The 15,518-nt window shown below is 37.0% G+C and overlaps 1 protein-coding gene across 5 annotated transcripts in view; it reads right to left on the bottom strand.

Annotated features, from left to right (window-relative positions):
* POT1 (protection of telomeres 1) overlaps positions 1–15,518 on the bottom strand; it is a 150,861-nt gene that overhangs the window by 85,723 nt on the left and 49,620 nt on the right. For all 5 annotated transcript variants that reach the window (XM_075928408.2, XM_025184410.3, XM_075928396.2 and 2 more), the window contains 3 exons: positions 4,447–4,557; positions 1,893–1,940; positions 149–263 (listed from right to left, as the gene is read on the bottom strand). In XM_075928408.2, coding sequence (XP_075784523.2) covers positions 149–263; positions 1,893–1,940; positions 4,447–4,557 — 274 coding nt within the window. The remainder of the gene's footprint in view (positions 1–148; positions 264–1,892; positions 1,941–4,446; positions 4,558–15,518) is intronic.

The raw sequence follows: 15,518 nt of genomic DNA, 5'->3' as shown, positions 1-15,518 counted from the left end.
TGAAATCTTATTATAGCTCATGCAACCAGTTTGGGTATCTGCTCCACTTTTTGATAGTCTGCCCTGAGGTTGGCACTCAATCACAAACCACTCCAGACAGAGTGACATGTATTAAGAGTTTCGATTTTCTGTTTGATACAGTACATACCAGTTCCTTTGCTTATATATGGGGGCTTGAAGAATTTCACAGCACCATACAAGTTGACTATAGTTCCACCTTTAAGATGATTCAGAGGCGTATATGTATATTTTGGTGCAACTGGCTGGAAAGAGACAATAAATAAAAGTAGATACATATAAAACGTTGCTAAAAATATTAATCCAAAATTGTTTTATCATCCTTCTCACCCAAAATACTGCCCTTTTCTTGCCATTTTTTAAAAATGAGCACTATCTAGTCCCCTTAGGTGTTAGAGCACCTCATTTCAGAAGCTCAAAACAAATGCATCTGCTTCCCATAGGCAGCAAGCAAGCACAAGGAGTTATTTGATTTTCCCTCTCAATTTCTTTCTGTGGGTGTGTTTCCCTTGTTATAAATATAAACTAACAAATGTAACTTATTTGAACATGTGAATGCAAGCAATATTACTTGAAAATATCTTTTTAATTGATTACAACTTTATCCATCACCCTGGCATCTGATGACCTTTTAGAGATGCATATCACTCCGACAAAATATTTTTGAAATTCATTTTTGCAAAGATCACCACAGATCATTATTGCTCAAGTCTTACATCTCCTGCAACAGTCACCCAGAAAAATGTCTCTAGCGCTTACGATTTTTTAACCTCTGGGGTATTTGAAAGCTAGCTCAAGGCTTCTGTTTTACTGATCATCCCCAACGTGAAGTCCCACTGTGTGCCTGCCAGTTCCTTTCAACATTTCCCTAAATTAACTGAAGTTAGTAGAGATTCTGGGAGGGGGGTGTTTCCCTTACAAAAATAGCATAAAATGGACACATGGATGGAAGACCCAGGTCACACATTAAAAAGCTGAATCTCCAAACTGAAGGAGAAAGAGGGTGGATGACTAAGAATCCTAGGTGATACTTTCCAAGGATTAAATAATTATCCCTTATTTTAAAATATCTCGCAGGCGACATTTCCACTCTATAGTTCTAGGTGTATTTTTCACAAAAACCAATCAATGTAACTGGCAGTGTTAGATGGGGCCACTATCCAACAAGCATCAAGTTTTGCTTGATTTTAAAATCAAAGGAAAGATAAAGCTCCAACTTATGAAAAGCACAAATATATGCTCAAGGTTCCTTCACCAGAGAAATAAAAGCATCCAATATTAAGTTAACTTATATAAGAGTAAACCCTGAAGAAGCAAAAATTCTGAGTATTGGACAAGTTTGGGTTTCCCTATTTCAGTTTCTGCTTTTAATTTCCTGCCCTAATTTGTTAAAAAGCTCTGTTCCATCCCAGAAGTACTTCTGTATTTCAGAGGTGATCAAAATGATCTATGTTCTTACTTCATAAGGCTGCTTTCATACCTCTAGTAGTTCCATTTCTGCAATGTTTTGTGTATGAGTATATTCCTAAACTTGTGTAAAACCCAACTAAATCAACCTTTTCTAGGGTAATATTGGATACTTATATGAATGAGCTTAATATTGGATGCCAGAATTTGCCCTAATGTAACATACTGCAAGAGTGGGGCTTTAGTAGAACTTTTTTGAGATTTTTTTACAAGAAATGCACTGCAGAGGTGTGAAGTACTATTTACAAACTTTTAGTGTATTCTCCAAGCATATTATTTGAAAAATGCTAAGACAAAGTAATGGCCATTTAAAAATTATGTTCCAGTAAAGCATATAGAAAAAATGCTCCAGTGAAGCTATTAAATGATATTTAATTAAACAAAAAATTACTAGACTATAAACTCACCATGGATGCTGTTTCTGATGTTGTGACCAAATATGGCTTAGTATAAATCTGAGGAGAAGAAACAGTCAAAAGATTAATGGATTACAAATTTGAAAACTGTACTGTACAACGGTAACAACAAATATAATTTCCAACTGCTTGAGCAAGTATTTTAAAAATTCTTTATTCTCCAACAAAAAACTAGTCTGACTACAGGTGATAAAAGAGAGACCAACACAATGCTTTTTTTCCTCCTTTCATCTATAATTTACCTTTTTCAATATTTAAAATGTTTCCATTCCCCAATCATTCTTAACTTTCTTTTAAATAAATTGGTGACAACACATTACAAAACAGGATAAATTTAAGCATATTAGGGAGCTGTTAGTGCACTTTGGTAAGGTCCACGTGGATGTTTATTGTGTGGAAGGCTAATGCAAGATAGATTTACATCATAGATTGTTGCAATCTACTTATTTATCTTGAAACACCTCTAGACTACAAATATATCTGTTTCGAATGTGTTTGTATTATTAGTGAAGTAAAACTGATTAAGTACTATTTTATTTGTAAATAATTATAGCAAGGTGTTTGAAATTGGTTTGCAGCTAGTTGTGATCAAGAAATTCATTATTTCCTGTACATCACTTTTAAGGGTATTTAAGCATTATATTATATATATATATATATATATATATATATATATATATATATATATATATATATATATATATATATATATATATATATATAAATAAAATCATTGTCACTCATAACTAACAGAACAAAACAGTTTGCACAATAACCTGTTTTTGCTGGTCCACAACTCTACTGTGGGTTTAAATAACCCATGCAGGAATTTGGGAAGTGAAATTTAATTTGAAGAGTTAAAAAAGTACCATACAAACAAGTTTGAAGCTTGATACTACTTAGCACATAACTGGTCATGAACATTATGAGTCATTGAAAAGACACTTTTGAGCCTTAACAGAGTAGTCATCAGCTAAAATGTTTTCAGCACATTCTAGTGCAGTCCTACCTTATTTCACATCAGAACAATGCTTCTAGAGAAAAAGTGCATATATTCATTGTTTAGCCTGCCAGGTACCAGGAACTGTTGCTGGAATCATTTGCAGGCAGGATATTGGAAAACTGTCATTGAAAACTGGCAAACAGAAGCCACAGACACCATCCCTGCCCATCCTTGTTAATAGACCTTGATGGACCTAACCATGAACTTATCTAGATTTTTTTCAATCCTGTTATAGTCCTGGCCTTCAAAACAACTTCTCACAGGAGTTCCACAGGTTGACTCTGTGTTATGTGAAGAAATATTTATTTTTATTTTAAACCTACTACTATTAATTTCATTTGGTGGTCCCTACTTCTTGTGTTATGAGGAGTAAACAGCACTTCCTTATCTACCTTCTCTACACCAGTAATGATTTTCTAGACCTCAGTCATAATCCCCTTAGACTTTTCCAAGCTAAAAAGCCCCAGGCTTATTAACCTCTCATTATAAGGTAGTCGTTCCATACCCCCAATAATTTTTGTTGTCCCTTTCTGAACTTTTTCCAATACTTTTGAGATGGGACAACCACATCCACATGTAATAGTCAATGTGTGGGTATTCCTTGGATTTATATAGTAGCTATATAATATTTTGTCTTATTATCTATCTTTCAGGGTATGTCTACACTATACGGAAGATCAGACGCTGCCACAATCAATCTTACAGGGTTTGATTTAGTGGATCTAGTGAAGACCCTCTAAATTGAACTCAGAGGATGCCCCCTGTCAATGCTGTTACTCCTGTTCCTCATGAGAAGAAAGGGGAGCCTATATGAGCATTTGCTATCAAATTAAGATACTCTATTTAAGGTATGTCAACTCCAGCTATGTAATTAACATAGCTGGAGTTGTGTATCTTAATCTGACCTTTTGCTGTAGTGTAGACCAGGCCTTAATGATCCCCAACATTCTGTTTGCTTTTTTGACTGCCACTGCATATTGAGTGGATGTTTTCAGAGAAATATCCACCAGGACTCCACATATTTTTAATATAAAATGATATCTCATAAGGTGCATCGCAAACCTAAAAACTTTCTAGGTTTTCACCATAATTGGCTATTGTTAATATAAAACCAATCTGTGTGGTTGTCTGCATGGCTCCTCATTTTAGACTTTGGGTATGTGAACTGTAGTACTCAAAGTGCTTTTCTGTAACAGTCGATCCTGAATGCTATTAACATGAACTAAATGGTATATTATTCATGTGAAGATAATTAAGTATTATTTGAAGAGGACCAACACAAACTAGGTACCTTTCACTTCATGCCAGCACTGTCCGCATACAGGAACTGAAACACAGAACTTTAGTGCATGTAGTTCATGTTGTAGTTCACTCCCTCTCCACCCTTGCTCATCCTGCTCCAAGTCAGCACTTATGCAGTGTAGATGTAGCTTATGGTACTTAGATTAATAACATTTTTCTATCTGTACTTTTTATCTTCTGTTAAATTATTGATGACTTGGACATTTAAATTGGAAAACTGAACCCAGTGCACCTACATACATAAATGTTTGACCCTGCATCTTCAGATACTTCCAGTTGACAGCAGTGATGGTCATCTTCATTAGCAGAAAATGATTTGGCCACGTTAAATCCAGCTACCACCATGGTATCCTATTAAAAAATACAAAATTAAACCAATAACTGACATTGTTTTTATTCAATATGCTGTATCCCTATGTCAACTTCCAAAAAAACAACATATGTTTTGACAGTTCTGTAAAACATCAGGTTTCCTAGATGTGGTAATATGGCACACATAAAATCAGGAGTAACCCTGCAACAAGTATCGCCTTGTACTCACTAAAATTGATCTAAAAGTTTACGATCAATCTATGGAGGTGTAATGGCAGATAAATGTGAAATGATCCACATCATCCAAAACGATAGTGTGATTTGAACTAATATTCTGGCGTCAAAACATTTTCAGACTTTTAAACCCTGGCACCTCTCACTATAGACTAGGAATTACTGAGTGAAATTCTACGGGGCCTATATTAAAGAGAATGTCAAACAAGATTTCACAATAGTCCCTTTGCTAACTTATAAGTCTATCAGGTCTCTTGAAAAACATGTACTTTGTTTCAGATGTTGTTTGGAATCCCAAGTCTCATAACTTTTGTTTGTAAAACGAAACTACAACAATTCATAATATGAAGCATTGCATAATATGAAGTATAATATGATCTAAACCAACAACTTTTACTACTTCTGTTTATTTGAAAGAAATATAAGTCCATCTACAGTAGCAAAATCAAAAAAGCCATCTGGAAGGAAGGGGAACATTTTCTGTTCAAATATAATTCAAAATGCAAAATGCAAGAATATGCAAGCAGCACTTCATTCTGAAAAGAATTTGTAACTACAGTAACTACTGGACTGAGCAAAAAGAAAAGAATTAAGTGTTCTAGAGATTAACCTAGAGAATGGCACTAACAAGATACAAATATTCCATTTCTTTGAAATGTGCAAATCACATTTACAGGTCCTTTAACAATATAGGTAATTTGCAGTGGTATAATTTATACACAAAATTCCAAGCTGAATGAAATATATGTATGAATATTTTAAAGGTTCTTCCTTCAGTTTAAGGTTTTAAATCAGGAATACACATGAATATACACACACACACACACACACACACACTCAATCTCTCTCCCTGCTCTTTTCAAACAAAGCTGTTTGAGTTGCTCTGGCATAAAGCCAAAGGGAAGTTATTTTATGGAGAGTACTTTTGCAAAGACACTCTGTTATGTTTTTCTTAAATAGCTTTTAAATGTCAATGATTTGAAAACTATACTAAACCCATAATGGAATATGCTTGCATGAAATGGTTCTATCTGAAAAAAAGAAAGAATGTTGTACCATTGGCCTGTTACAAAAGGAATAAAGAAAGTTATTAGTTATTGGGGGGGGGAGGGAGTGGGACAGAGAAGATTTATACACTTCCCGGTTGAGAACAAAAATGAATAAGTAGTTTTCATTCTCTGCACCCTTTAGCCTATTTTACATCTATGCAGCAACTATTTACATAAATTGAAGTGACATCCAATAGATGTGGCAAGCCAAAAACGTATGCGACACACATCTACTTTGGTCAGGATCTTACTTGAGGCAGGACATTTAGCATCAAAAACCAGAATTGAATAGTTTTAAATGGTTCACTATAGCATACTCTGCCATTAGTAGAGTTTAGCCAAATGTGAGAGTATAGAAATGGAAATGAATTACAGCATCATAAGGCAGAGAACAAAGGCGTTATAGAATGTTTACTACATAGTGATTATGATATATGTTTTAGACCCAACAAATCTTCCATCTAGGCAGGGGGCGAGATTTGATGACCCTTGCAGTCCCTTCTAATCCTCTGATTCTAAGTGACTGCTCACTGTAATTTATTATTACCTATACTATAGTGTCTAGAAATCTTAACCAAGACTGGGACCCCTTTGTGATAGACAATGTCCAGTCACAGTATTAAAAAGACCCTGAGTCAAAGAGAATACAGTCAACTGAACAAGGGAAACAGAGGAAGGGAAACATCAATTTCATTTTACAGATGGGGAACTGAGAACTGAGTCACAGAGTCACTTAAGCCCAGATTTAGGTTCTTCCACTAACAGCTGCAATGCTGCAAAGCCTAATTGAAAATCAAAGGTCCATAGTGCTCTTATTTCCTAAGTCTCATTTTCAAGGCTATAATGCTAGGCAAAGCAATGTTTATATACCTTTAAAAATCTGGGTCTAAATGATTTAACCAAGGTCACTCAGGGAATCTGTGGTAGAAAAATAGAAATTGACCCCAGACTTCCTCAGTGCCAATGCAGTATCTTAAAATACCTTCCTCAATCCAGTGTGTTTCAGCAGCATTAATAGAACATCTATTCATATTAGCAGAATCAGGACAAGCAATGTCTCAATTAGTTGTACCAACCACAGAGGAAAGTCAGCACTTTGTGAAACATACACAGATATGGTTTATGCCATAAGGAACTTTCAATTTACATTTTAGACAAGAAAGCAAATGAGGGCAAGAACAAAACATAGAAAACTGGGCATGTTTCTCTTGATGGGATAGTGCTATGAATCTGAATGATGGGTAAATTTTACAAATACGCAAACTGATGCAGAAAGGAATTGAGTGTTACCCTTGGTCACAGCAAATCAGTGACAGAGTCGAAAACAGATGCTCAGTCTCTTGCTTTTACATGGCAGGATTTATGTATTTCAAAATATAAAAATGTACAGCCTCTCCTTTCCAGTTTCAATTCTATAATCAGTAACACCATTTCTTTTAATTAGTTAAATTATGAATGTGCATACATAAAGGCAGTCTGGCCAATTTAGCATCATTCTGATCTTCTGATATACAGTGACAAATTTAAGAACGTCTAATACACTGATGGAAAATTAATACAAAGTTGTGTTTAAAATGTGCCCTAGCTTATATACAAGGTAAACACTAAGGGTATGTCTATACTACCCCCCCCCTAGTTCGAACTGGGGGGGGGGGTTAATGTAGTCATACGGAGTTGCAAATGAAGCCTGGGATTTGAATTTCCCGGGCTTCATTTGCATAAAGCCAGCTGGTGCCATTTTTAAATGCCGGCTAGTTCGGACTGCGTGCCGCGCGGCTACACGCGGCACGAACTAGCTAGTTCGGATTAGGCTTCCTAATCTGAACTAGCTGTACACCTCGTTCCAAGGTTCCACGAGGCGTACAGCCTAATCCAAACTAGCTAGTTCGTGCCGTGTGTAGCCGCGCGGCACGCAGTCCGAACTAGCCGGCATTTAAAAAAGGCGCCGGCCGGCTTTATGCAAATGAAGCCCGGGAAATTCAAATCCCGGGCTTCATTTGCTACTCCGTATGACTACATTAGCCCCCGTAGTTCGAACCCTAAGCACTTTAAAGCAAATTTAAGAATGTACCCACAGAAAAATCTGCAATCTTTAAATGTTCATTTGTCTTATGGGGAAAATAACTTCCATTCACACTTAGTTCTTCCTTTGGTTTGTTTTAAACCTGTTATCCATTAATTTCATTTGGTGAACCCTAGTTCTTGTGTTATGGGAACTAGTAAATAACTTTTCTTTAATCACTTTCTCCATACCAGTCATGATTTTGAAGACCTTTATCATAGCCCCTCTTTAGTCTCCTCTTTTCTAAAATGAAAAGTGCCATTTTTTTAATTCTCTCCTCACTATTAGTTTACCATTTCCATATGGACATTAACATTAAGAGAAGACACAAAAGAAATTAAAAACAAGAACACTCATATTGGGTCAGACCAGAGGTCCATCTAGCTCAGTATCCTGTTTTCTGACAGTGGCCAATGCTAGCTGCCCCAGAGAGAATAAACAAAACAGGAATCATTGAGTGGCAGAGGTTAGGGACACTTAATCTTACCCTATATTCTTACCTAAAGAGGTTGCAACTACATTATTCTTACAATATGTGAAATGAGATGCATTAAAGGTGTAAAATAATAAAATAATCAGTGTAAGAAGTCTTGAGACGGTGTTTTTAATTTGTCTCAAAAATTTCCTCAACACTTAAAATTCAATGATTCTTTATGATGTGGTGGCACTTGAAAGCTTTAAAAAATGAAAGAGGTAGTTGAAAATAAGGTCCAGTAAATTAAATTAAGTTCAAAGTCCCAATACTGGAAAGTCAACTAAATAAAGGTGCAGATTAATTAAACAGATGGAGTACATATTGTAAAGTACATATTGTACTTTTTCATATCTTATGCACGTAATTATTTTTTTTATTGTACTAGAAAACTTTGAACTTGATTAATGAATGGAAAAATAAATAATGATCTCAGAGGAATAGTTAATATACCACTGCTTTTCCTCTGGGTTTTTCATACTACTACAGAAAGAAAATCTTGCCTCTGAATTGGAAAATATAAAGTTATCTGTATTTCTCTGGTGAAGCTAACAAGGTTCATTCACCTAAAACTGGTTTGTATTTTTTACAAAGGTAATGGTATAGAATCCATGCTGTGTGTCAGAAATATGTGCTTCCTTCAGCCATCAATGAATGGCTCCAGAACCTCTCATTACAAAGTGGGTGGTTTATATGCAGAGGGCTCTATACAAAAAGGTGCATTCTCCTGTATAAGTCCTTCCTCCCACTGCCCATCTTGGTTCACCCAGGCCTGCTCACTCCTAAAGCACATAAGGGGCAGATGGCAATTGTGCTCCAAAGACTGGTCAATCTCTTCCAGAAAAGAGACATTTTCAATAAATTTTCGTACAAGTAAATGCTTGTCAATAGCTTTTCAAGTGTTGTACATTAAACTTGCATAAACAATGTCAAATCTTAATAAGAGTTCTGTTTTTCTCCTACATGTTAATATATAGGAGAGGCACTCTGATGGGTGTGCAACTCCCTACTGGGAGCATGAGAGTCACCTGCACACGATAGTGTGGCCAGGGACAGCTGCTGGTGAACCTGGTACCCAACCCTAGCGGTCAGGGCAGGGGACTGCACAGACACAGCAGAGGAGCTGTCAGAGCTGGATACTGGCTCCAGTGAGCAGTGGCCCAACATACATCTGCTTTTACTGCGGAAGTTCCTTGCCCAGTCTCTGGCTTTGCAGGACTTGCTTGCTGTCGCTAGAGTCCGGCAGCATCACAGATATAAATTTTGTATCCACCGTGGTAACCATAAGGTTATATTTCACAGATTACAAAGTGACTATAATTGTGACCATCTAGTTGGACCTCCTGCATAACACAGACCAGAGAACTACCTTAAATTAAATATTGTTTGAACCACAGCATATACTATAGACTGACCCAAATCACCCTTTTACAGCATGTGCACCAAGCTAAATAAATTAAACTCATTGAAACTATAACTATGGTATGTTTATATGCAAATTGGGCACAAATATATAAACTAGCTCATTAAACAATTTGCATGGACTGTCATGTGTAAGAAGTGATTCTCGACCAAGCATCTGCAGCTCCCTGGGGGGACGCAAGCTGGTTTCAGGTGGGCCACCAAGCAAGCCCAGAATTAGACTTGCTGAGACTGAGGCTGAAAACCAAAGTCCTACAGCATGAGACTGAAGCCTAGACCCTGAGCCCCACCACCTTGAACAGACACTGAAGACTGAGCAATGTATCTTTGTAGGCACTCCTGTGGCCTGAGACCCAAGCAACAGAAAACAAGTTGTTGTGGCACTGGTGGGCCATGGAGTTTTTATAGCATTTTGGAGAGGGGTCTCAAAGGAAAAAAGGATGAGAACCCCAGACATATGGTACAGAACTAAAGTTGAAAGCAATATGTATTTAGCTGAAATACTGAGAGATATTTGGGAAAGCTACTGTTTTGAAGCATTTGCTCCTCATCTTGTTTTGGCATAACCATCAAAGAAGAAAAGTCTTGGGAAAAAAATCTTGTGCAGCTTTTAAAAACTTAAAAAAAAAAACCACCTTTTATTATGAGGGAAAAGATCCCTTAACTGAAGCAAAAAACTCCTAATACACTTAGTACTGTACATGACATTTCCTGAACCCTTTCAGGGAGACTAGCTATCAACTGTGTACTGTACAGATGTTTCTTTTGCTGGAACAAGCTTAGGCATCTTAAAAAAAAAAGATCACTTTCCTTTTGGCTTTCTCTGCACCCTCTTCTTCCTCAAACACTTGTTAAAATGTATTGGAATGTGTATAATGATTATATCAAAGAACATTTATTTATCTCAGAGACAATAGCCTGTAGTGGATCTATCCTGATTTCTTGGGTAGATCCCAAACTGATTTGATGGGTACACTGAGGGCAGGTCTACATTAGAAATGCTGTATCACTCTACATCTGGTGAAGATACTTTATGCTGACAGGAAGTGCTCTTCCGTTGACACAATTACTCCACCTCTGTGAAAGGCAGAAGCTATATCTTCGGGAGAGCATCTCCTGCCAACATAGCACCAGTGTGGGCAGCATTAAGTTAACTGCAACTTGCGTCACTGGGGAGGGGCCTTTTTCACTCCTCTGAATGATGTAAATTAGACTGACTTACGCAGCAGTGTAGACCTGCCCTCAGTAAAGAACCCAGGAGGAAGACAAAAAGGAGAGGTAGGTCGTTGACACAAGGACACAGACTCTTTCAAGTGAGATAAAACAGATCCAGACTGAGGCACACTCTGACATGGGAACCTGCCAGAGTGTCTGAAGAAGCTAAACCTGCCTGGATCACTATTATAGGATGACAGAAAGTGCAAACATATAGGACTAAGAAGAATTCCTGCTATTAGCTGAAGATTCCTTAGCTGAGAGCAAGAGAGGAAGAAAGAGACCTGGGTGGGCTGGTCAATGAGTACAAGTTACCAATATGATGTGGCTGTAGAAAAGGCAAGTGAAATCCTAGGATGTTTATGTGATACATTTCAGTAGAGATAGAGAAGCATTAATACCATTGTACAAAGTACAGGTGCACAGAAGAGCTTCTAGAATGATCATTCAGAATGAAGAGACTATCTTATAGGAGTAGACTAAAAAAAGCTTGTCCGAGGTAGTCAAATAAATAAAGGCTCCTATAAATGCCTCATCTAGGTAAACATCAGGACTACTGAAGCAGAAAAACAATGCTGGGACAAGAACAAATGAGCACAACCTAGGTATGAATAAATTTAGGCTGGAAATTAGAAGAAAGTTCCTAATTATCACAGGAGTGAAGTTCTGGAACAGACTTCCAATAGCAGTTGCGGAGGCAAACAACCTAATGAATTTTAAGACAGAGTTTGATAAATTTATGAGCAGGATTGTATGTCAGGGAAAGAGGAGGGCAAGATTCAGTTGTCCTGTGGGGATCCCTTCTGGTTCATGTTTTACGTTCCAAAAGATCTGATATTTCTGTGCTTCAGACAGTCACCCACAGGGTTAAGTAAAGGATTCTTCCCTTTACTCAAATGTATCCTGGGATTTTATTTTTCATTTGTGACTTTTCTCTGAAGCATTAGAGATGGACATTGTTGAAGATGACATACTAGACAAAGCGGACTCATGCTCTGAGATGGTACTCTTTCAAGTACTTAGCTCACTGTTTTCAACTGAAACGTCAAGGGTCTAACTGATCACTATGGGTACGTCTACACATCAGTGTTATTTCGGAGTAACTAACATTATTCCGAAACAACATAGTCCATGTCTACACTAAAAGCAGTTATTTCAACATAATGTCAAAATAATGTTGAGGTGGAGGATTTCTTACTCCGTGTTCTGTAACTCTCATTTCACGAGGAGTAAGGGAAGTTGGAGGAAGAGTACGCTTTCTTGGACTTCATGCTGTGTCGACAGCGCCAAAATCCAAAATAAAACGTTTCAACTTAGGCTATGCAACTGGCATAGCTCAAACTGCGTAGCTTATTTTGGCTTTAGCCCTACTTTGTGCCCTACATGTGTGGACAGGAAGGAATTTCCCTCCTGGTTAGATTAGCAATGACTTTCAGAATTTTTCACCTTCTTCAGTAGCCTGGGCTGCTTGCTAGGATCATATCTATAAAGCTCAATTAATCAAGCCCCTGTTACTGCAGGGTCGTCAAGCATTAGTAAACCTCAGTCTCTCCTGTCCTCTGTCTGTGGTGAAACGCTCAAGTCTTCTGAGAACTGTAATACTTTGATCCAATTCCAGCTGTTAGATTTAGTATGATGATTATGGGTGGTGTTGGTAGCCAGTGATGTACAGGAGATCAGACTAGATGACCTGATGTTTTCTATGATTTTCAAATACTGAAGCAATTAGAATATCTAGCGTTCTCTCACATGGACCAGAAAAGAAAGCATGCAGAGTACAGAATGAAAGTATGTACCCTCCCAGTGCCTGCTTGTTACAGTGCCCACAGGTTGTTTCACCACTCTGCCATCTCAAGAGGCTTTCACAGCTTCAAGGTTTGTAGGCTTTCATGAGGTATCTGCAAGAAAAAAATCCTCCATCTTTGGATAAGCTAGCACTTCTCCTTCATCTGGTACTGACCTTCTGGCTCTTTGGGTTAACAATTAGGCTGAGTCTAAAAAATGAGGTTTACAGGATCTTTCGAAAAAGCCTTCCCTTTTCGAAAGAATCACATCTAGACCACATTTTACTTTCAAAATAGCACTTTTTCGAAAGAGCACCATTATGTGATCGTGCAAATGAAGCATGGGAAATTCAAAACGCAACTTCATTTGCAATTTCGAAGTGCCTAATTTACATCCCTCTGTCAAAAGAGAGATGTAATCTAGACGTACCCTCTGATTTCACATAGAAATTAAGATTTTCAAACATTCTCTGGTGTGCAGAGACTAGTAGTTCTGGCTGACAAAAATCAGCTACATTTACCAACGCACTCCTGAGCAGTTATCTGCTTTTCAGCTATCAGAAAGCAAGTAAAAGGGAAATGGTTATATTACAGAGTAAATGATAACTGACTAAATTCCCTTTACCTTACCCATTACAAAGACAGTTTCCCCAATTATCACCTCTAATATCACTAGCTCACAGACATTAACCTCCCTCCCTCATCTCCCCTCTGTTCTGAAATTTGATTTGTCCTTTTTATATGTGTTCACTTTTTTTGATTGTATCCCTTTGGTATTTATGGTCATGCCAATTTTCTTCCACAATTTGATCTGAGTAAGTGGGTCTGGCCCGCGAAAGCTCGTTACCTAATAAACCATCTTGTTAGTCTTTAAAGTGCTACACAGTCCTGTCTTTAAATTCCCTTTAGTAACTCATCCTTTTAATATTAGGCCAAAAAACCCTTGAGATAGTTGCAAAAGAAAAGAGTCACAGAATACATTTACAATTAGCAGAAACAGTAAGCATAAGCACGGCATCTTGCTGAACAAAAACATAATATGTGGCAGTTTAATGCTCCTTTATAGCAGGACAATCTTGGCACCAGCACTTTTCAGCAGAGCTGCAAAGTGCAGTCCATATCCCACAAATACCTTTAGACTGATGGATTCCTGTCAGGCTATAAACATGTTAGATTAAGCTCTTTCTGCATTTTATTCGACCTTGTATCGATGGCACTCCCATAAACTTTTATTGCATGTCTTTTATTCATATGCTTATTTGATTACAACAAATAAAAGAGCTTTCTGATTAAAGCTGACAGTTTTTAACCAAATACTGCAATATGAATGCTTTTTGCTACTTCAGCAGTCTCTCACAATCCTACTCTAAATGATTTAAGATTCTAAACCTTAATGTTTTCTGCAGAAAAAAGACTGCTAGCTTAAATGAAGAGCTATACTTGGTCATTGTAGGATTTTCTTTAAAAATTCCCTAAACAATTGGAACAGACAGCTTAATGCACAATAAAATTCCAATGGGTGATGAGTTTTACGTAGCATCATAAATAGAAACAAAATAAATATTTTGCTGTTAAAGGTATTATATAAGTCACATAAAATATAAAACTTGCTCAAACTAAATAAATTAAAACAGGTAAAAGTGATTAAATAATGTAGCATTCTTTGCCTCTACACTGCTAGCATACATTAATGTTGCCTTACACTTACCAGACGTGTAAAGAAACATTGAACAAAACAATACAAAGAGACCATAACATATACACGGGTTGCTAAATTCAGATGTTTTGACAATGTCATGCGTTGTGCATCACTGCTCTTTCTGCTGTTCATGCTGCTCCCCCAGTAGTGAAATCAACCCTAAACTAAAAAAGCTATGCCCTTGTAGATATTACTCCTGTTTCAGCATTTTACTAGATTACTGTCTGTACAAGTGATTCTGGAACTTCGTTGCTGACTCAGAATAAGAGCTCTGTATAGCTGACTAGACTTGTCTTGCACTGGAAAGAAGCCTTACCATTCTACAGGCTCAAGTAGTCACACAGTTTCCAATTAATAAACTGAAGTTTTTGCTGTGAACATTAAATCACTGTCAGTTGCTATCAACTCATATCTTGTGGCAATATGAAGTGTACAACATGGCATTCAAAATATTGTGAAAATATTCTTACCAGTTATACATTATTTAAGTGAAGAAAAATAAATCTTTCAGCTCTATATCATAAAAGACTGATTTGGGGGATAGAAAACAGAGGTCTTTTCTCAGCACTGTCACTGACTTAGGATAGGACCAGAGTGGATAAAAATCAATTATTTTTAAAATTTAAATCAACTTTTTAATTAAAAAATAAAATACTAAATTTTGAATTAAAAATAATAGTTACAGTTAACTCTCATCACAAATGTGCAACAACTACAACTACAGTCTCTCAAAAATTAATAGCTCTAATCTGTCAAACCTAATTACCAGCACTTGATTCTTGACAGTTCTGGCCTTTCAATTTCTGTTTCTCAGCAGACTCAAATAATGTGTAAAGAAAGACAAGCTGGATAGGATTGTTTTTGTTCTATGCTTAAGTAGTGGTGGATCTGGGCCAAGCACAGCAGAGGAGTCAGATAAGTCATTGTCTTAAAGACAGAAAGACAATATATAGAAAAGGACAGAGTCAGCATAGAAAGAAACAGTAGAGTGAACCGAAAAGAAAAAGGGAAGATGTAATTCAGCATCCCCACAGCTTCCTTTATTCTCCTTTGACAACAGAAA

Source organism: Pelodiscus sinensis, chromosome 1, assembly GCF_052426305.1.
Source record: "Pelodiscus sinensis isolate ZL-2025 chromosome 1, ASM5242630v1, whole genome shotgun sequence".
Lineage (NCBI taxonomy): Eukaryota > Metazoa > Chordata > Testudines > Trionychidae > Pelodiscus > Pelodiscus sinensis.
The sequence above is the reverse complement of the archived record's forward strand: the minus strand, read 5'-3'. Positions and strand labels throughout refer to the sequence as shown.